This window comes from Oncorhynchus mykiss, chromosome 15, assembly GCF_013265735.2.
Source record: "Oncorhynchus mykiss isolate Arlee chromosome 15, USDA_OmykA_1.1, whole genome shotgun sequence".
Lineage (NCBI taxonomy): Eukaryota > Metazoa > Chordata > Actinopteri > Salmoniformes > Salmonidae > Oncorhynchus > Oncorhynchus mykiss.
The window spans coordinates 52,469,355-52,491,420 of NC_048579.1; the positions used below are offsets into that span (position 1 = coordinate 52,469,355).

A 22,066-nucleotide genomic window follows, 5' to 3' on the forward strand; every position below is an offset into this window, starting at 1 on the left:
TACCTCCTTTCAACCTATCAGAGAGAAGCGAGGAGAGCATAAGAGGACAAGTTCAGAGTAAAAGAACCTCACAACTTCTACAGGCTTGTTACTGACATAGTGTAAGTTGTCAACCATCAGAGACAATGACACAGCGCTTCAGTCCATTCAGCTGTAGATGCGCTGTACATCGAAAAGAAATGTATGGATTAGAAGCTCATGACCATCGGTTCTGTTTACCTTGGCATTGAACTCTGCCAGGAAGTCAAAGTGTTTCTTGAGGTCGGTGGCGAGGATGGCCTCGATGACCAGGAAGCGGAAGCGTTTGAACTCCACATGCTCCAGGTTGCCCAGGAAGTTGTACTCTGGCCGGGACATGAACAAGTTCCAGGCTGACGCAGCGTGGTGGTTCTCTAACACTGAGCGGTCGTTATATAGCACGGCCTACAGGGGGAGACAGAGAGCAACACGTCACTCATTAGTTATCATTGGTGCATCTCAGTGGTCCCTTTGTCTTCCTCCATTTATCTCTTCAGTGATCTGAGAAGAACACAAGATATGAAAGTATCATTGGTGGACTTTGCTTTCACCTTTCCAGTTCCTTTCGTTAGATTCATTCATCCAACCATCCATCAGTCCATCCATCCTCTCCCACTTCTTCCTCCCTCCTTCCCTCTCTCCCTTCCTACCTGAGGAGCGCTAGTCGCCACGAGGAAGGCGTTGGTCCGTCCAGGGTGGTCGTAGTCGTGCATGGCTGCAGCCACATACAGAGCCATGAGCTCCAGGGATGGGATGAGGCCAGACAGACATCCATAACCCTCCTCCATCACCGCAGACATCTTAGAAACCAGGAACCCTGTATGGCCTATATGGCTGGGATGGCTGGGGTTGAGGAGCCCACTGTCCGAGTCTGGGGACACACACACAGGGATAGAAGGGTCAGGGAGATAAATACACAGGTAAATTAGGTGAGGGGTGCTGGGCTTTGTCGTAACAAATCGGAAACTTTAGTACAAAACACTTGGGTCAATGGGTGTAGTCTGCATGTGCGTGCGTGTGTGTCTGTGTGCTAATGTGTGGGCAAATGTGTGTATGGGATGACATGAGCATCAGAAAACAACATGACTGACAGACAGCCAGCCACCCTGCCCTAGACAGACATCAGACCCCAGGCATCAGAGTAGGCCAGCCCAGTCAGACAGGTTGTGTAAAGAACAAACAGGTCACGATCAGCGTGTTGACATTGGTGTCTGTTGTGTTCCTATGACTGGAGGAGATAGGCTTCTATGGAAGCTGTGAAGCTCCACATAGAGAACGAGAGGTAAAATAACTGCCGATGACTATGAACTAACGGTCAACCGATCTCACTGGAAACACGGTTCTGGGAACTTCCACAGCCTCCAGTCTGCAAACTGTAAGGCTGATGTTCTACAATATTATGCCATTTGACATAAGCTACTGATGTGGTTGGTGTGTATGGTTGAATATACAGTAGCTAAATGAGCTTCAGAAGGACTGGGTTTGCCTGGCTGCCATCAGCAACAGGTATACAACAGTAGGCTTATAGACATAGGATACAGTATTAGCCTCAGTCAGAACACAAAGGAATGGCGAGCAGAGGAAAGGAGGAAGTGTGTGTGTGTGTGTGTGTGTGTGTGTTTGTGTCCGTGCATGTGTGTATGCTCGTATTTGCATATGCATGTGTGTGTGTCCTCACCAGAGTCTGAGCTGTGGTCTGTGAGGAGGTTGGGCAGGCCTGGCACGGCCTGGGTGGTGAGGTACCACACGGCATGCAGCACGTCAGTGGCATGGATCCTGTTGTGGTCTGCATGGGGAGGGAGAGGAGATGCCAACTGTAATACTAACTTAGTCCACCGGATGAAAATGAGACAGGTGGAGGTAGAGGGAACAGAACTAGTGCTGTGATTGCATTGAGAAAGCCAACACCTCCCTCTTGTGGATAGAATAGACAGTGCTACCACCACCGCTGTGCAGAGTTTGGATTACGATAGTTTCATTCAAATGTTTCTGATATTCTCGAGTACTTGATGGATCTGTGTGTATTAAAAGGCATATTCACAAAGAGGATTGATTGTAATGTTTGCTCACATGGGATGTCCCTGTATCCGTTCTCCAGAGCATGGAAATAGTTCATGAACTCCCTGACAGGAATCTTGAACGTCTCAAACAGTCCCGTGTCCTCAAACAGGCGGTAGGAAACCTGGAACACACATAGAGCAGCCTTATCCCATCCACCAAGTTATTCTCTTCACACCTAAAGCTGTGATGCTGCTGCTTGGTTCTTTCCACAAAATGGGTCCCTTTTGATATTTTACCTTTATTTTACTATGGAAGTCAGTTAAGAACAACTTCTTATTTACAACGACGGCCTACCGGGGATACACTGGGCCAATCACGGCCGGATGTGATGCAGCCTGGGTTCAAACCAGGGACTGCAGTGATGCCTCTTGCACTGAGATGCAGTGCCTTAGACCGCTGTGCCACTCAGGAGCCATTTTAAGTAGAAACTGTGCACCAATATTGAATTAAATGCCTGTTATATTAAACCAAGTGCTCTTTAATATAGACCAAATGGGAAATTCAATAAATCTGATTGTTTTATATGATTAAAGATTTTCTGCAAAATTCAGCAATGAAATGTCCCTCTGTGTATAATTTTGGGTCGACAAGGAAGGGGTGGGTGGTGCCACTCAGGAGCCATTTTAAGTAGAAACTGTGCACCAATATTGAATTAAATGCCTGTTATATTAAACCAAGTGCTCTTTAATATAGACCAAATGGGAAATTCAATAAATCTGATTGTTTTATATGATTAAAGATTTTCTGCAAAATTCAGCACTTTGAAATGTCCCTCTGTGTATAATTTTGGGTCGACAAGGAAGGGGTGGGTGGAGAAAGTTATTTTTCCCACGCTACAGACGGCTATATAGGTCCACTAAAACAGGACTAGTAAAGGCCCAGTGCACACCCCCAGCACCCTACTTCCTGTGGCTATGCCTCTGTGCATCATATCACATCGTTCAGTATCATCGTAAAGCCATAGTTATTGTGTTGCTTCGATAAAGTCATTTCCAAAGCTTATTATTTATTTCATGCGATTAGTGATTCATTTTAAGAAGAAAAAATTTTTAAGGTCAGCCCTGTTACTTGAATTGAATTCTCATTTTAACATGGTGAAACTATTTGTTTCAAAAGACAAATGTAACATCTAATAATCAAATCATAGTGTAAAAGCAGGTGAGCTGGTTCTACTCTTTCTGGTCATTTTCTGGTGTTTTGTGGTAGAAAACTGAGTGTAAACCAAGACCCTACTGCTGTCTTGGTTTACAGTACACCGCAATTCCAATAACTTGTAACTCCTGTTTCAACCAGTAGATGGCAGTGTAATCCCACCCATTTCTCACAGTGCTTTATTCACAAGCATCACTCCATGCACACATCGGGGGAGCAGATTTCTCTGTCTTCCAAAGCCCCTCAATTATGGAATAGCTGTTCCTGTCAGGTAAGAGGGACAGACACCATTGAGGCTTTCACATCACGTTTAAAACCCCACCTTTCTAGCTTGGACTTTAACCAGTAACTGTTTTAATCAATCATCATCTTTGTCTTATATTCTTTTTATTCATACTTTTTACTGCTTCCTGTTTGCTTTAACTATTTTTCATTGCATTGTCGTAATGTATTTTCTCAATTGTGTTGCGATTTAAAATGCATTTTAAATTAAGTTTGATTTGAAGTCTGCGCCATTCTCACTTGGTTCACAATGGACTGTTTTCACTGCAGCATTCTTACCTGTATAACTATCCTTACCTGAATAGGTCTGGAATTTTCTCACTTGGCTATGCAGTAGCTAACCTTACCTGGCTGAGGATGCAACCTAATCTTCCCCGGGTTGAAGACTATCCTCACCTAGCTAAGTCTCACCTGTTCTCACCTGACTAAGGCTTTATCTATCCTTACCTGGCTGAGGATGCAGCCAGACTGTCAGTATGTCTTCTCCGCCAGGTTGAAGATGTGCTGTTCTCACCTGTACTCACTGGTTCTAATCTAGCTAAGTCTCACCTGGCTGAGGCCTGTTCTCACCTGGCTGAGGCCTGTTCTCACCTGGCTGAGGCCTGTTCTCAGCTGGCTGAGGCCTGTTCTCACCTGGCTGAGGATGCATCCTGAGCGGCCGTGTGTTTTCTCCACCAGGTTGAAGATGGGGAAGTTCCAGTTGTTGAGTTGAGTCATCAGAGGATCCAGCTCTGGTATTACCAGAGGCTCTGGGGCCAGGATGGGCTGTGTGTCCTAGAGGTCAGGGGTCAGGATCAAGGGTAATTTCAAGTGGCTATGGGTAATAAATAGTATGTTACAAGTAAGGTAATGTATAGGGAAATAGCATGTTATAGCATGTTATTTGGTATTTGTTCTTCGAATCAAATGCATCATTTTATAATGTGTTGATAGATTGATATTGCAGTCATGAAATGTTTAGCGTATTTGTAGACCCATTTTCATTCCACTCAATGCATTTCTATAGTGGAACCTACCTCCGGAGGTGGCAGTAGGGGGTGCAGGACGATGCCCTCAGGCTGGTACGACCTACACCCGTCCTGGGTGTCTGAGGGCTTCTTGGCCCCCTCCCCGTCCTCCTCGTTCTGTGCAAAGTCACTGCTGTCACTGTGGTTGGTCTCGTAGGTGCTCTCATAGTCTGACGATGCCACTGCCGGGTCATCTTATAGGACAGGACAGATCAGGTTGTCAGGGGTTAAGTCAGGTGGTTGACACGCTCGGAACGTGGCAGATATAAATGTAACACTAAGAAAGAAGACATATATGGAGAAGTAGATAAGTGTCCTTTTACTGCTTACCAGGGTGGGGTATTACGTCCCCTTTGTCCATAGACCCCTCCCCATGGCTCAGCCTGCTGTACGGTCTGCCACAGCTGAGAGAGGGACAGAGGACAGCTAAACAAAGGATATTCAAAACATGTAAATAACTACAATATGACAAAAGGCTCGACATTTATATCTCATGGGAGAGGAGAAAAGTGAACAAGAGGATAAGTGAAGAGTTAGCCGCATCATTAGCGTGAGAGGAACCAAAGTCAGCTGTTCTAGCTGAACCAGGATCAACGACATTATTCCTCTCATCACAGCCAGATCCAGGGGTGGATATTTTGTATTTGTATTTATTAAAGATCCCCATTACTTCCTGTGGTCCAGCAACATGAAAGGCAGTTATCTACCAAAACAAATGTTACATGACATTACATTTCATAACACTTTTCACAACATATTAATAAGTGTGTGCCCTCAGGCCAGTACTCTACAACCACATATCTACAATACAAAATCCATGTTTATGTGTGTGTAGAGTGTGTTTGTTATCATGTGCATCTTTATGCGTGTGTCTGGGCCTGTGTTTGTGTCTCGTCACAGTCCCCGCTGTTCCATAAGGTGTATTTTTATATCTGATTCTACTGCTTGCATCAGTTACCTGATGTGGAATAGAGTTCCATGTAGTCATGGCTCTATGTAGTACTGTGTGCCTCCCATAGTCTGTTCTGGATTTAGAGACTGTGAAGAGACCTCTGGTGGCATGTCTTGTGGGGTATGCATGGGTGTCTGAGCTGTGTGCCAGTAGTTTAAACAGGCAGCTCGGTTCATTCAACATGCCAATACTTCTTACAAAAACAAGTAATGATGAAGTCAACATCTCTACTTGGAGCCATGAGAGATTAACATGAATATTATTCAAATCAAATTACATTTTATTGGTCACATACACATGGTTAGCAGATGTTATTGGTCACATACACATGGTTAGCAGATGTTATTGGTCACATACACATGGTTAGCAGATGTTATTGGTTACATACACATGGTTAGCAGATGTTATTGGTCACATACACATGGTTAGCAGATGTTATTGGTCACATACACATGGTTAGCAGATGTTATTGGTCACAAACACATGGTTAGCAGATGTTATTGCGAGTGTAGCAAAATGCTTCTAGATCCGACAGTGCAGCAGTATCTAACAGATAATATCTAACAAGTCCACAACAAAACCTAACTTCTAAGAATTTCGACAACAAAACCTAATACACACAATCTAGTAAAGGTATGGGATGAGAATATATAAATATAAAATATATGGATGAGCAGTGACAGAGCGGCTAAGATGCAATAGATAGTAAATAATAGATAGTGAAGGAAACATTATACAGTATTTACATATGAGATGAGTAATGCGAGATATGAAAACATTCTTAAAGTGGCATTATTAAAGTGACTAGTGTTCCATTTATTAAAGAGGCCAATTATATCAAGTCTCTAGGTAGCAAGCCGCCTCTCTGTGCTAGTGGTGGCTGTTTAACAATCTGATGGCCTTGAGATCTCTCTGTCCCAGCTTTGGTGCATCTGTACTGATCTCCCCTCCTGGGTGGAAGCGGGGTGAACAGGTAGTGGCTCGGGTGGTTATTGTCCTTGATGATATTTTTTGCCTTCCTGTGACATCGGGTGTTGTAGGTGTCCTGGAGGGAAGGTAGTTTTCCCCCAGTGATGCGTTGTGCAGACTGCACTAGCCTCTGGAGAGGCCTGCGGTTCTGAGCGGTGCAGTTGCCGTACCAGGCAGTGATACAGCCCGACAGGATCCTCTCAATTGTGCGCCTGTTAAAGTCAGTGATGGTTTTCGGTGACAAGCCACATTATTTCTGCCTCCTGAGGCTGAAGAGGTGATGTGGCACCTTTTTCACCACACTGTCTGTGTGGGTGGTCCATTTCAGTTTGCCGGTGATACGGCAACTGAGGAACTTAAAACTTTCCACATTCTCCACTGTCCCGTCAATGTGGGGGGGCGCTCCCTCTGCTGTTTCCTGTAGTCCACGATCATCTCTTTTGTCTTGCTGACATTGAGTGAGAGGTTATTTTCCTGACACCACACTCTGAGGGCCCGCACCTCCCTGTAGGCTGCCTCATTGGTAATGAAGTCTACCACTGTAGTGTCGTCTGCAAACTTGATGATTGAGTTGGAGGCGTGCATGGCCACACAGTCGTGGGTGAACAGGGAGTACAGGAGGGGGCTGAGAATGCAGCCTTGTGGGGCCCCAGTGTTGAGAGTCAATGGAGTGGAGATGTCGTTTCCGACCTTCACCACCTGGGGGCGGCCCATCAGGAAGTCCAGGACCCAGTTGCACAGGGCGGGGTCAAGACCCAGGGTCTCAAGCTTAATGAAGAATTTGGAGGGTATTATGGTGTTGAATGCTGAGCTGTAGTCAATGAACAGCATTCTTACATAGGTATTCCTCTCGTCCAGATGGGATAGGGCAGTGTGCAGTATGATGGCAATTGCATCGTCTGAGGACCTATTGGGGTGGTAAGCAAATTGCAGTGGGTCTAGAGTGACAGGTAAGGTGGAGGTAATATGATCCTTGACTAGTCTTTCAAAGAACTACATGATGACAGAAGTCAGTGCTACGGGGCGTTAGTCAATTTGGTTCAGTTACCTTAGCTTTCTTGGGACAGGAACAATGGTGGCCATCTTGAAGCATGTGGAGACAGCAGACTGGGATAGGGATTGATTGAATATGTCCGTAAACACACTAGCCAGCTGGTCTGTGCATGCTCTGAGGATGCGGCTAGGGATGCCGTCCGGTCCGGCAGCCTTGCGGGGGTTAACACGTTTAAATGTTTTACTCACATTGGCCATGGAGAAGGGGAGCCCACAGTCTTTGTTAGCGGGCCGCGTCGGTGGGACTGTATTGTCCTCAAAGCGCGCAAAGAAGTTGTTCAATTATTCTGGAAGCAAGACATCGATGTCTGCGACAGGGCTGGTTTTCTTTTTCTTTCTGTAATCTGTGATTGTCTGTAGACGCTGCCACATACGTCTCGTATTTGAGCGGTTGAATTGCGACTCCACTTTGTCGCTATACTGACGCTTTGCTTGTTTGATTGTATTATGGAGGGAATAACTACACTGTTTGTATTCGGCCATGTCGCCTTGCCATGATTAAATGCGGTGGTACGTGCTTTCAGTTTTGCGCAAATGCTGCCATCAATCCACGGTTTCTGGTTAGGGAAGGTTTTAATAGTCACAGTGGATACAACATCTCCTATACACTTCCTTATAAACTCGCTCACCGAGTCAGCATATACATCAATGAGTCGTTAACTAGGGACTGGACATTAGTGAGTAATATACTCGGAAGCGGTTGGGGGTGTGCGCGCATCCGAAGCCTCACTAGAAGACCGCTCCGGAACTCTCTCCTCTGGCGGAGTTGTTTTGGGTCGGCCTCTGGAATCAGTTAAAATGCCTTGGGAGGTGCAGACAAAGGATCCGCTTTGGGAAAGTCGTATTTCTGGTCGTAGTGCCGATTGTGCTGTTAAGTTGACATCTCTCTGATATCCAATAGTTCTTCCCGGCTGTATGTAATAACACTTAAGGTTTTCTGGAAGAATCATGTATGAAATAATACATTAAAAAAACTAAATACTGCACAGGACTAGAAGCGAAACTGCCATCTCTATCGGCGCTGTCTCACTTTTTAATCTAGGCACTCTGTGTACATTGAAGGGACAGCCATGCTGTCCTGTTCTGAGCCAATTGCAATTTCCTAAGTCCTTCATTGTGGCACCTAACCACACAACTGGACAGTAGTCCGGGTGTGACAAAACCAGGGCCTGTAGGACCTGCCTTGTTGATAGTGTGTTAAGAAGGCAGAGCAGCGCTTCATTATGGACAGACTTCTCCCCATCTTAGCTACTGTTACATCAACATGTTTTGACCATTACAGTTTACAATCCAGGGTTCTTCCAAGCAGTTTAGTCACCTCAATATGCTCAATGTTCAAATTCTTCATCACAAGATTTAGTTGAAGTTTAGGGTTTAGTGAATGATTTAACCCAAACACAATGCTTTTAGTTTTTTAAATATTTAAGACTAATTTAATTATTGCCACCCATTCTGAAACTGACTGCAGCTCGTTGTTAAGTGTTGCAGTAATTTCACTCCTTGTAGTAGCGGACGTGTATAGTGTTAAGTCACCTGCATACAGTATATAGATTGTTAATCAAAGCCAGTGGCATGACATTAGGAAAGATTGAAAAAGTAAGGGGCCTAGACAGCTGCCCTGGGGAATTCCTGATTCTACCTCGATTATGTTGGAGAGGCTTTCATTAAAGAACACCCTCTGTCTTCTGTTAGACATTGATAACGTCAAAAGCCGCACTGAGGTCATCAAGTTCTCTCAGACAATCATATCCACTAATGCAAACCGTAACAAAACGTTTCACAATGGAAACGAGAGTTTCTATTGGACAAGTTCAGTACAGTATGTCTCTCCCCATTTTTTTCAGTTTGGTGCTGAGTGAATAGACCCCAGTACTCCCTTCCCATGTCAACAACACAACCCTGGCCTCCATCACTTACTTTATAGTTTCCTTTATGTCCACCATTTCAACACTTATAACCCTCCCACATCCAGCCCTTCATTATTGTCTTTATGTATTTCTTCTGTGGTGGACTTCTCTTCCTTAGATCACTCATCTTAATAACTGAACATCTTGTCGCCTATTAAGACAACCTGTACTTCTTATCCATGTCCTCTTGTCTTAGAACATTGCAGCGGGACCTTCTCTGTGACTCACTGGCGTGAGTCCATATGCCTCTGAGGAAGTCTATCTATTTCTCTCTCCCTCTCTTTGACTATCTCACTGCTCTCTCTCTCTCTCTCTCTATGGCATGAGTCCATGTGCCTCAGAGAAAGTCTCTTCGTCTCTCTCTCTCTCCTTGACTATCTCACTGCTTTCTCTCTCTCTCTCTCTCTCTCTCTCTCTCTCTCTCTCTCTCTCTCGCTCTCTCTATGGCATGAGTCCATGTGCCTCAGAGGAAGTCTCTTCGTCTCTCTCTCGCTCTTTGTCTCTCTCGCTCTCTCTTTGTCTCTCTCTCTTTGTCTCTCTCTGTCTCGCTCTCTGTCTCTCTGTCTCTCCGCTCTCTGTCTCTCTGTCTCTCTGTCTCTCTCTTTCTCTCTGTACAGGCTCATGACGTGACTGGTTACTCATCTATCTCATCTATTACTCATCTATCTCCCATTGTAAGACACATGCACCCAAACAGGACAGTGAACCAGCATGATGCCGTTAAACAACGTCTCCGAGCTACATGCACGACTTCCTCAGTCTCTGCTTCAGTGTCTTCTAGACAACGCTGCCAATTATCAGTGAAGTAACGGGCAAGAATGCGAAGATCAAGCTTTTCTCTGTGTGTATATTCTGTTTGTGGTACCTCTTTCTGACAGCAACAGGGACGGTATCTGTTTTGTGTATATCTGTAAGTCTGTGTTTGTTACCTGCTGCAGAAAGATGGTGGCCCCCAGTGCGGTGTGGTGGAGCTAGGTGCACTGATGCTGTGTGTTAAGGCTCTGTGTGGGGTCTGGGGGCCCACAGGCCTCTCTCCCTGGCTGTCCACAGGCTCTGGTAGGTCCACAGAGCAGGACTTGGTGGTGGGGCTGGAGACAGGTGTCCCCTGGACTGGAGGGGAGTGGCAGGGAGAGGCCAGAGGTGATATGTTGGAAGTGGGGTAACCTGAAGAGAAAACAGGGTTATTAGGAGGGAAGACTGGTTCAATGAAATGTAAAATATCAGATCACGATTTAAACAAAGACAAAATAGAAATTGCACATACTGCCCACACACAAGTGCACATATGCACCGACACAGGCACACACACAAACTGAATGGACAAAGAATGGGTTAACCCGTCTCTTGCATCTCCTACATGGCCCCGTAACATTTGAATCATTCTAAATGACCTGTTCTGTTCTGATGGGACACAAATGTCACTTAAAGTGTCTACACACACTCACACGAACACACACCTGGTCTGGTCATGCGTCTGTTGTAGAGGTGGTTGGAGGTGGCTGAAGCAGAGTAGGAGGCAGACATGGAGCGACTCTTCGAGATGGTGAGCATTACAGAGCTGTTCCACGACTCACTGTTCCCCATGCTGGAAAACACACGGGATATCAAAACCTCAGACTGTCTGCACTGTAAAAGGAAGCAGCCTGTGGGCCCCCGAAAGGGTCCAATCTGGAACCAAAAAGGGTTCTACCTGGAACCAAAAAGTGTTCTCCGATGGGGACTGCCGAATAACTTTTTTCTATGAGTGTACTGGGTGGTGACCCCAGTAATATTTTAAGCCTGCTCTGACATACAGGATAAAAATCTCCCTGGGACATTTATTCTAGAATGTTTTGTCTCCAGGAAGCCGCCATAGAGCCAGACTGAAGTCTGCAGATACCGATCTGACTTCAGGATTAATTGTTCATCTCTGACCTTCAACCAATATCTCAAACAGAGGAACAATTTAGATGATAAATAATAGCACCAAGAGGCACGTTATTTTGGCCAGAACAACACAGACTGGTCCCCGGGGAGAACAGCCAGTTCTGAGCCTGACACAAAGTGGAAATGGAATGAATCCCAAAAGTGGTGTGCATTATCATCTGTATGTCTCAAACAATGTTATCATCTCAGGCTAAGTGGTTTATTCTGCATATTTCTTACCCATATCCAAACCTTTAGGATCTACAAAGTGGAAGGAGGTAGGGGTAAGAGAGTATATGGTGGGAAGTAGAGGACTAGGGTCAGTTTAGGATTGGGCAACAGACTGCTGGATGCTAAAACGCAGTCTCTGTACAGATGTAGGCCAGCTGACTTGGAGGAGCACTCCACAGGACTGGAGCCACAAACAGAACAGTCTCCTTCAAAGACAGACATACACATAGAACATCCTACGTTCTCCAGTTCACACTCCCACATGACTCATCCATCATTCACCACTAAGAAAATATATCAGTGTTGCACGTGCATTACAGGTCTAATATTTCACGACGGGCCATAAAAGGAGGAGGGTTTGCAGCTGGGGAGGACCTTATGAGGACCGCTGGCCTCAGGGTGACCCCAACGAGAAGCTACTGGAGCAGCAGGAAGCAAGTCTGACGTCTGGATGTAAAGAGAGAGAGGGAAAGGAGTGAGAGAGGGAGAATGGGAAAAAGAGGGAGAGAGAGAGAGGGGCGAGAGAGAAAGAGCGATGGGGAGAAAAGGGTAGTGGGGGATAGTGTAGGCTACCTGCATGGTGGACTGTCGTGGAGGGGTTTGATGCTGGCAGAGCGGTCTCTGCGTACAGGTCCTGGTTCTATGGTGGGAAGACCTGTAGCTGAGGTGGTGGTGGTCCATGTAGAGGAGATCCTTCTCAGCAGGCCTGGAGGCAGGCTCCGTCTCAGACGCTACAACACACACAGACGCACATAAAGTCGTGGGTCAGGTCCAGCTCTCTGAACAGCCAATCAAATCAAATGTTATTTGGCACATACACATATTTAGCAGTTGTTATTGTGGGTGTAGCAAAATGCATCTACTGGTCAACATTTGATCCTCTGCTGTGCACCAACAGCAACCTGGACGGAAGACCAGAGGTCCACCTCTACAGACAAACATTGTGAAAGGAGAAGAACATTTGAGGTGGGCAGATGATGGTTTTCCGGTTGATAAGGGAACGTGACAGATGGCAGACCTGGAGGAAGGCCCCCAGAATCATGTGGCAAAAAAATCGGTACCAGGTCAAATCTTCCAATGACTGCATGATTCATTATTATCCGTTCATATAACATAACACATATGCTTGAGAGATTAGTTTGAATGGAAAAAAAGGTTGTGATGATACAAAGCATACTGTATAGTCTGGTACTAACTCCATCTTAATGAAACTCATTTTATCTACGATTTGGATAGATATGTTTTAAAGTAGAGGATAAAAGCACCATTGTTCATTGACTAAAGAGAGAGAGAACAGAACCAGAGAAAAGCCTTGCTGACAGGAACATTAATATTTCACTCTTTCCTGGGCTTGTGTGTGTGTATGCATATGTGCGTGTGTGGGTGTGTGTGTGTGTGTGTGTGTGTGCTTCCTGGCATATTAATCCATCTGAAACACAGGAGAGCATACCAGGTCAGTCTTGTCACCCTACTCTTTCTAAAGCCTCTCTCTCAGGACCATGGATTAGTATTTCCATTGGTTATAATTTGAGTACAGTCATTGCCGTCCTTATGACATTCAATACGACCTGATGGTGAGATAGACACAGGGTGATTGGCTCACAGACTCAGCGTCTCGGAGCAGGATTTAAAGGGTTACAGAGGTCCAGATGTCTGATGCTATCGAGGTGAGCCATGTCTCTTTCAGTTACTCACAAAGACAGTCTGTGTCACGGCCAAGGGGGAGGGGTCAACCTCCTCATATCACCCCTGGTTTGTGTCTAATGGGCTCTAAACATTGCCTCATTGAATCTATTCTGAAATCTATCTGGGTCTAATAGCATGTCAATACTACTTTGCGATGCATGAAGTACTAGTGAATAAAAATATATCAGCGAAATCCAACAGTTAACAATTTTACTGAGTTACAGTTCTTAGAAGGAAATCAGTCAAATGAAATCAATTCATTAGGCGATAATCTATGAATGTCACATGACTGAGCAGGGGCGCAGCCATGGAGGGCATAGGCCCACCCACTAGGGAGTCAGGCCCAGCCAATCAGAATTACTTTTCTCCACAAAAAAAAGGCATTATTACAGACAGAACTAATCCTGAGTTTCATCAGCTGTCCGGGTGGCTGGTCTCAGGTGATCCCGCAGGTGAATCCGGATGTGGAGGGCCATGGCTGGCATGGTTACACGTGGTCTGTGGTTGTTAGGCCGGTTAGACATACTGCCAAGTTCTCTAAAATTACGTTGGAGGTGGCTTATGGTAGAGAAATTAACATTACATTCTCTGGCAGCAGCTCTGGTGGACATGCCTACAGTCAGCATGCCAATTGCACGCTTCTTTAAAATTTGAGACATCTGTGGCGTTGTGTTGTGTGACAAAACTTCACCTTTTATTGTCCCCAGCAGAAGGTGCACCTGTGTAATACCACGCTGTTTAATCAGCTTCTTGACATGCCACACCTGTCAGGTGGATGGATTATCTTGGCAAAGGAGAAATGCTCACTAACAGGGATGTAAACACATTTGGGCACTACATTTGGAAGAAAAAAGCTTTTTGTGCGTATGGAACATTTTGGGGATCTTTTATTTTAACTCATGAAACATGGGACCAACACTTTACATGTTGCGTTTATATTTTTGTTCAGTATATTTAATACAATTAATACATTTTCTGGTGAGAGAGCCTTGGTTTAAGAACAAGCTACATTTTCCATTACTATACAATTGTTATATACGCCTGGGATGCTGAACTTGAAGCGACGATGTGTTTGTTTTTCACCACAGTCTAATACAAAACATTGGTTTGGCAGCATTTGTCCAAAGAAAAAGGTTTTGGGGAGCATTCAAGCATAAATAACTTCTCTAATCTAAACCCATTATCGTCAGAGGCACACAGTGCAAGCAAAACAGCTTTTCCTCTGGACTGCATTTAGCTAGCCTCTCTCTGTCCTAGGCCCTTAGGCCCTCAGACTGAGTTACCAACGACACACACACACACACACACACACACACACACACACACACACACACACACACACACACACACACAGTCTTCAGGCGGGAAAACTCCAATACTCCGGAGTAGCACATCTCTTCTCTGGAATTTCAGAAAGTGTTTTGTCTAGCAGACCAAGCTTCACGACGTTGAAACGGCTCTTATACAAGAAACAGAACTGCACAACCAGACAGTATCCTGATCCGAGGGAAGGAGGAAGGAAGTAAAGGGGCAATGAGGACTGGGTAGCAGATGTAAGGGCCTCACCTCCTCACTACGACCTTCTCTAAATTGTGTTTTGATTACTTTTAACCATCAGAGAGAGTAAGAGGGGGGGGGGGGGGGGGTGAACTCTCGTCCCTTATGTTGGACGGACACTGTTTTATTCAGATAGACTCTGTGTTGACACAGGTGTGGAGAACCCCAGATAAAACAGCAGCAGCTCAGGAACCAGAGACTCTCAGTGGTGTTTGTGTGCACTCAGAAATGCCAGAATATCACCTTTAATTCACAGGCTGAGAGTCTGGAGTGAGTGGAGACCAGAAATGTGGTCAACAGCCTAGCTAGGAGAGTAGAGCGCTACAGTATCAGATACAGTAGATGGTGAGATAGCACAGAGGAAGAGACAGATTGGTAGTGGGGTCTAGACTGCTGATGTAAAGCTAAGCACACGTGTTCGTAGTAGTTATAGGGAGTAGGGTAAGGGTTTGAGGACCGATACAGGAGCTATATGTCTGCAAAGAACTTCCTGTTATGATATATTAACCCCAGAGATGGAATTCAATTCAAGTTTTTTTTAAATATATAGCATTTGACCGAATACACAGCATACACTCGGCATTATGGCTATGTTCATAGTTGACTAGCCACAATCACTAGTGCAATGCTTTGGTGTCCATGAGCCATACCACGAACCCAACGTTTTTCCCTGACTTGAAAACGTCACCCGACAAGGAAAAACCAGGCCCTAGTTACAACCTACATAACCTGACAGTAACTACATCAGTAGAATCAATAAAGAGTTCAATGAGGCTGCTTAAAGCTTCTCGGGGTATCCTGCATAGCATCACACACGCTTTATTTAGTCTCACCTCCACACTAAGTGCCTGCATGAATTTTGAAGTATTGGCCTTGTTAAACATTAAAGGCCTTCTGTGGGAATGTGCGTCACTGTTCACTACATTATAGGGTCTTTCCAGCATGGGGAGGTGAAACGGGGTTGTGTGGACGAGGTTGAGAGGAGGTGTGTGTGTGTGTGTGTGTGTGTGTGTGTGTGTGTGTGTGTGTGTGTGTGTGTGTGTGTGTGTGTGTGTGTGTGTGTGTGTGTGTGTGTGTGTGTGTGTGTGAGAGAGAGAGAGAAGTGCTAACTAACAGAAAAAATGAACATTCAAAGCTCAAAGCGTTCTCATTGAAAAGTTAGTTCATTAAATCGGCAGAATAAAACATTTCCGATTTTTCACGCGCGCTCAAAACCTGTGTGGGTGTATGTGTGTGTTTATGCACACATACTATACATACTTACATGTGTCTATAAAAGTACAGTAGCCTTTACCTTTGGGATGGCCAGTTTCTCTCGCTCTGGCCAGTCTTCGGAGTCGGAGCAGGTGTGTGTGTCGCTGAGTGCCTGCAGAGGGCTGATTCGAGGCCGGTGCAGCGGCTGCAAACTGATCTGGGTACTGAGCAGGTTACTGACAGCCCGCAGGGAACTGCAGGTGTTGGGGGGCAGAGAGGGGTCCGCCAGCAGGTCTGAGATCAATCCATGGGCTTCCCCCATCACCGCTATGTCTACCAACACACTGGTGCCCGACGACTTAAGGAAAAGAAAAGGAGGGAGACAGGGGGTGGAGACAGAGAAAGAGGGAGGGAGAGAAAGAGAGAGAGAGAGAGAGAGGGAAGGGAAGGAGAGGGGACAATAAGCAAGGGAGTGTAAGGGGAGAGAAAGACGGTCAATTAGCGCAGGAAAGCTGTGCAAAGGTGACGCTATTACTTTGCTAGGCAGACGTCACGGCACGCTGACGCACACCGTTTCTGCCTCTGCCCTGATACCTACCTGTGTGTGTGGGGGGACGGGGGAGTGCAGAGGAGGAGAGACAAAGAGCGCCAACAATGAGGTTAAGAGAGGGGGGGGGGGGAGAGATATTAAAGGGAGTAATGGGGGAAGGAGGGGACATTATATCCTCCTTTAACTCATTTCATATCTGTAAGAGTGTCAGAGAAAACACAACCAGAGAGTAAGGAGGAAGGATGAGTCTGAATCTTAGCATTTCATCCTGCCATTCCTTGGAATCTACATTCATCCCATACATATCCCAGGACAGTGTGTGTGTGTGCGCTTCTGTGTCACTCCAGCGCCCATTAACAACTGTGTATTGGCAAGGCCATGATAGAATAGACAGACCAGTGGTTGCTGTGGCAACAGACTAGCTTCTGTGGGTCACACACACATACTAAACACGCTGTTTGTGACAGGGGCTTCTATGTTTTGGCAGCCAGATGCATGCACTCTGAAATCTGACATTAAAGCAGACAGGAAGCCATGTCGGGGAGACAGTTTCACAGCAGGACACTGCTCTTCAATGGGATGTCTTTGCGTTTGCAACACATGTTATCCATTTTGGAGCCCATTGAGGTGGGCTCTTGCCAGTGTAAAGATGGAACTAACAAAGACAGCTATGGCTCAAGACAAAACTTGCTCAACACACAGAGAGACATATAAAGAAAATGCATAAAACATTCAGACCAAACGCCAGGCTACCACACTACTACTAGCACTAGTCAAAATAATACTTAGATACCATAGATCTCTTATTAAGATGATGGAAGAGCAGCTGACATTGTTTACTCTCTAAGCATGGAAGCAACTAATCTTATCCAAGACAACTCCTAACTCCATACGAATCCACACAGCTGTGTGTACTGAGGCAAGGAAGGTTAAGCTTCCGCTAGATGGTCACATACACACGGGCACGCACACACACACGCAAACACACATCGTTTTTTGAATTGCTTTGGTCTGTGGTACATTTTTACGACTCTTCCTACAAAACTCAAAACAGATCATCAAAAAGGCTTTTTTTTCTAAAAGTACAACACAACAAACCATACAGTCAACTTTTCACAAAATGTAGAAATACATGTTTCACATTGCAATACATGTTCATACAATGCTCACATTACTTTTATGATTCTATTCTCTTTTGTTAAAATACATTTTACTATTACTTAAGAGGCTTTCACACCAAATTGTTTTTTTCCTAACTTTTTTTTTTTAACCTCTTTGTTCGGTAAGTTTGGACTGGTGTGAGAACTATCCACACTCGGGAGCGCACTAAACGCTCTGTGGTTCGCTCCAATTCAATTCCTAAGGTGGTGCGGTTCGCTGCAGGTGAGAACGCAGTCTGGACCAAAGACAGGAAAATAACCCAAATTGCGCATTGTCATTGGTTGTTTGACTGCGAGCATGAAATACACACATGATCATAATTTGAGCTCTCTGAAACGTTCTGTTAATATCAGGGCAGTTATGAGCGCATCCGATGCAGGTTAAAGGAGCCCGGGTCTATACCGGGGAAATAGGGTACTGAATATAGACTATTCGTGTCGCAGTTAGAGTGGTTTGCGCTGTTTCCTCTAATGCATGTTGTTGGAAGACCAAAGCGAAAGTAATAGGAAGATTGGGACGCACAAGTGATGCTTTATGATAATCCTAAATGGATGTAGCTCGAGCATTTTTGTCCAATAAACAAATGACGTGCATAGACAAGTGGTTGTTTAGGAATTTCTGTTTATTTGACAATTTTGGCAATGTGAAACCAACCGGACCAAATGACAAAAATACAATGTAATACATAGTCAAACTCTGATGCGAACTATAGCTCAAAACGATGTGTGAAACGCCCTTAATCCGACTACTCTTAATTGATGATCACTTCAACGTCTGGTAAATGTATAGAATTTGACATGTAAACTGTTATAATTCACTACATATTTTGAGACCTACATAATGAAAATGGTAGTGTTCGGTTCTATTTCTCAGAGTAAAAAAACTCCATGGACACTATGAAAGCTTATTAACCCAGTTGAATTCTTCCCACAGGATCCATACAGCTACATTAGACAAAAGACATTGTTCACATAAGCACTGATATTTAACCCTTCCTCTGTGCTGAGTCTCCTCCCACACATCTGAACAAACGTTCTATCTTTATTGCTTAAGCAGGAAACTAAGTAATAGGGTCCATAGACTTTTATTTCTCCCTTAAGGTGACCTGACCTGATCTCGACCCCCCTTCATCACTAATCCTTGGCTCTCTCCCTTTATCAATTCCTGCCACATGTGATCACTTTCCCTGCACTCAGTACATTCCAAGCTTAATTGCCCCCGCCGTATACTTTCCTCCTACAGATAACCATGAACCTCTGGTGTAGCCCCTCGGCTATGGCATTTCTCTATTACAACTAATGATTTATAAGGATTTAAAGTTCATCAATCCAAACCTATCAGTATGTAAAGTAGAAACAAGTATGATATATACTCGAATGTACTACTATGATGATGACTACTATGATTTTACTTCACAGCAAGTTTTTTTTAATTTTTATCTGAGAGACAAGATCAGAGATGTGCTGTATATATCAAATCACAGTTTATTGGTCACATACACAGATGAGCAGATTACAGTAGGTGCAGCGAAAATGCTTGTGTTTCTAACACCTACAGTGCAGTAATACAATATCAACACAATACCAATAAGCAAGAAAAAAGTCCAAAACAAGAAAAAAAGTATCTCCTATACAGTAAACATGTATCCAAAGTCTAGTATGCTTGAATACAATTGGCCAATACAGTACTGTAATGCAATATATGTAGCTGACAGTTTGACCCAAAGTGACAACAGTCCACACATTTTGGTATATGACCCCAGTGGGAATTGAACCGACAACTCTGGTGTTGCTAGTGCCATGCTCTTATGAACTGAGCTACGTACAGGACCACTAGCTGCCATCCCCAGGAGTCACTGGAGACTAGACTAAACTAATCTAACGCGTCATAATAGTGCACCGTTAGAGTACTGACTATTGCTGTCTGGAACATCTCCGGCTTTGTGACCATGTCTCTGTTGCTGTGTGTGCGTGTGTGTGTGTGACCATTCCCGTGTGTGTGACCGCTCTACTCCTACAGAGGTGATAATTGTATAAATAACCTAGGGAGGGATGGGAGAGGATGAGAGCAGCCTGGGTAGCAGTGACTAACTCAATCACACAGGGACAGTAGAGGGAGTCACCATAACAATAACACAATAACATAACAACTCCACAGCTACCTGGCTAGGTCTGGTGAGTGTTCAGTGGAAGAGTGGAAGAGCTGGTGTCAAGACCCCCTTGTATTTGTCACTTGTGAAATCTGAGGGACCAGGCAGCAACATCCCCTGCTAGGACCGAGAGTTGTGAAACCCTGTTCTGTTTACCACAAATAAGACAAGAGGGACAGATGGTGTTTCATCTTGTTTTCGGAGATGGAGATGGACCTCATTCCTTGAAGTCCAGACGTTAGACAAAACTTTACAATAAATCCATGTTGAGTTTCCTGAGACCACCCAACAGCAGTCGCCAGGGCGGATCAGTGTTTTGACCTGTTAACCAATACAGCACATGCTTCCTGTCAAAAGGTCATCCCTGCCGTGTCAGAGTAGACCCATAATGGGCACCTCTTGTCATAGCAGAGTTGGGCCATAATGGACGCCTGGACGCCAGTCGCCTGTCAATGTCAACATGCCGCTCTCGCTGCAACAAGATCTCATAGTTTCCCCTCGAAATGCAACGTATTATGGATGAACGTCTGTTTTTCAAGCATTAATTCCGCGTGGTTATAGGGTTAAAACAGAAACAACTCAAATGGTAACCGTTTAGGCCGGGGGTATTCAAATTCTTACCCTATGAAGTTCAGAGTCGGCTGGTTTTCGGTTCTACCTGATGATCAATTGCACCCACCCGGTGTCCCAGGTCAAAATCAGTCCCTAATTAGGGGGGAACAATGAAAACAGTTCATTTGAGGGGTTTGGACATTCATTCCGATTGGTTAAGGTTAGGGCTATGGTTTGGGAAAGGCTTAAAACAAAAATAATTCAAAACAACGCAACATTAGCAGGAATTATTCTCACGGCTTGCTAGAGCATTGTGATCTGCGGTGGTGCAGTGTTCTAAGCTGCAAGCTCCAGCTCCTGGAGAGTTCTCGGGAATCGCTTGTGAACAAAAAAAATGTGAGCGTGGAGGAAGGCATATATCGACGTTCTCAGGACCTTTTCAAACGTCCGAAATTGAAGTTTATTTCTAGTGACCAGGCTGCTCTCCAATATTCCTGGCCCCCTACAGCTCCTTTCCTTTCAGTTCCGTTCCTCTCCTCTCTACTCTCTGTTTCCGGTCTAGACCAGTTCAGCAGACAAAAAGGTTTAGTTTAGTAAAAAGGCATGTCCACAGCAGTAGGCTGAGCTCTTGGTTGGGTTGGGTTAAATGTGTAAGACACCCTTTTCTTTACGTTGCAGAGCATAGCTGGATTTACTGTAAGCAACATCATTAGAATCAGATCCAAGTGCCAAGAATCACTCTCCACAGCCCTGGGAAATAACAGACACACACACACACACTCCCCTAACACACTCCCCTAACAGCCATGGCCAATTACACAGTGCTCAGGGAAAGCGTCACAACATTCAATCTGGTATTTCCTGTCCTGAATTACTGCAAAAACATAAACTGTAGTTTCTTTCTGACCATTATTTTCCTCTGGAACTTTTTTCACACCTTTGCAACTGAGAGGAGAGGTTTTTTACCATTCATATTTCATAGTGAAGCCATTTCAACCAGGGAATCTGTGAAAGTAAATAGCCACTATAAACTGTGCTTCATAGGGTGAATCTCAATTGTCTAAAGTGGTATCCTTCCCATATCTACGTTCCTTCCTACAGATGTTGGATTTTAATTTGACCTATATTGTCACAGCAAAATAAATCCTGCAGCAACAGTGTAGTCCATAATGTTGCTTGACTGGTGGATAGGCTACGCCAAAAGTATGCTACGTGAAAAGTGAAATACTGTTAATATAACCGTGTCTTAGTGTGGGTTTTCATAGAATGTACGTAAATCACAAAGTGTGTATGTGTAAAATTCTGAGCAACAAAAGAGTGATCAAATGAAGATCCTACATCTAAATGCACTGATGTGAAAGTACTGGATTTGTGAACCTAGTAGATATCCACCATATCCCTCTAGCAGGTTCGTTTTTTTCCGTCATTAATCTTGCTCTGGAGGCAGCTATGCAGAGTGGTCACTAGCTGGCATTGCCACAAAGTCATAAAATCTGATTTTCGAAATGAAGACCAAAGAGCACATTTTAGTTTTCCTACATTTTTACAATATAGCCCATTTTGACTTTGCAACTGACCTATCTAAACAGTTCGGCTTCCAGGACAAGACTCCTGACAATAAACGTCAACCTGCATCACTCTAACCCATTCTGTGCATTTAGGTCAGAGCAAATGAAGGAG

At 44.7% G+C, this 22,066-nt stretch overlaps 1 protein-coding gene across 2 annotated transcripts in view; it reads right to left on the reverse strand.

Moving 5' to 3' along the window:
• The window catches only part of LOC110490286 (phosphodiesterase 3A, cGMP-inhibited), an 84,619-nt gene that overhangs the window by 8,802 nt on the left and 53,751 nt on the right, over positions 1-22,066 (reverse strand). For both annotated transcript variants that reach the window (XM_021563587.2, XM_021563586.2), the window contains 11 exons: positions 16,075-16,332; positions 12,111-12,268; positions 10,859-10,986; positions 10,331-10,565; positions 4,851-4,924; positions 4,530-4,714; positions 4,147-4,287; positions 2,089-2,200; positions 1,697-1,804; positions 669-889; positions 220-423 (listed from right to left, as the gene is read on the reverse strand). In XM_021563587.2, coding sequence (XP_021419262.2) covers positions 220-423; positions 669-889; positions 1,697-1,804; positions 2,089-2,200; positions 4,147-4,287; positions 4,530-4,714; positions 4,851-4,924; positions 10,331-10,565; positions 10,859-10,986; positions 12,111-12,268; positions 16,075-16,332 — 1,824 coding nt within the window. The remainder of the gene's footprint in view (positions 1-219; positions 424-668; positions 890-1,696; positions 1,805-2,088; positions 2,201-4,146; positions 4,288-4,529; positions 4,715-4,850; positions 4,925-10,330; positions 10,566-10,858; positions 10,987-12,110; positions 12,269-16,074; positions 16,333-22,066) is intronic.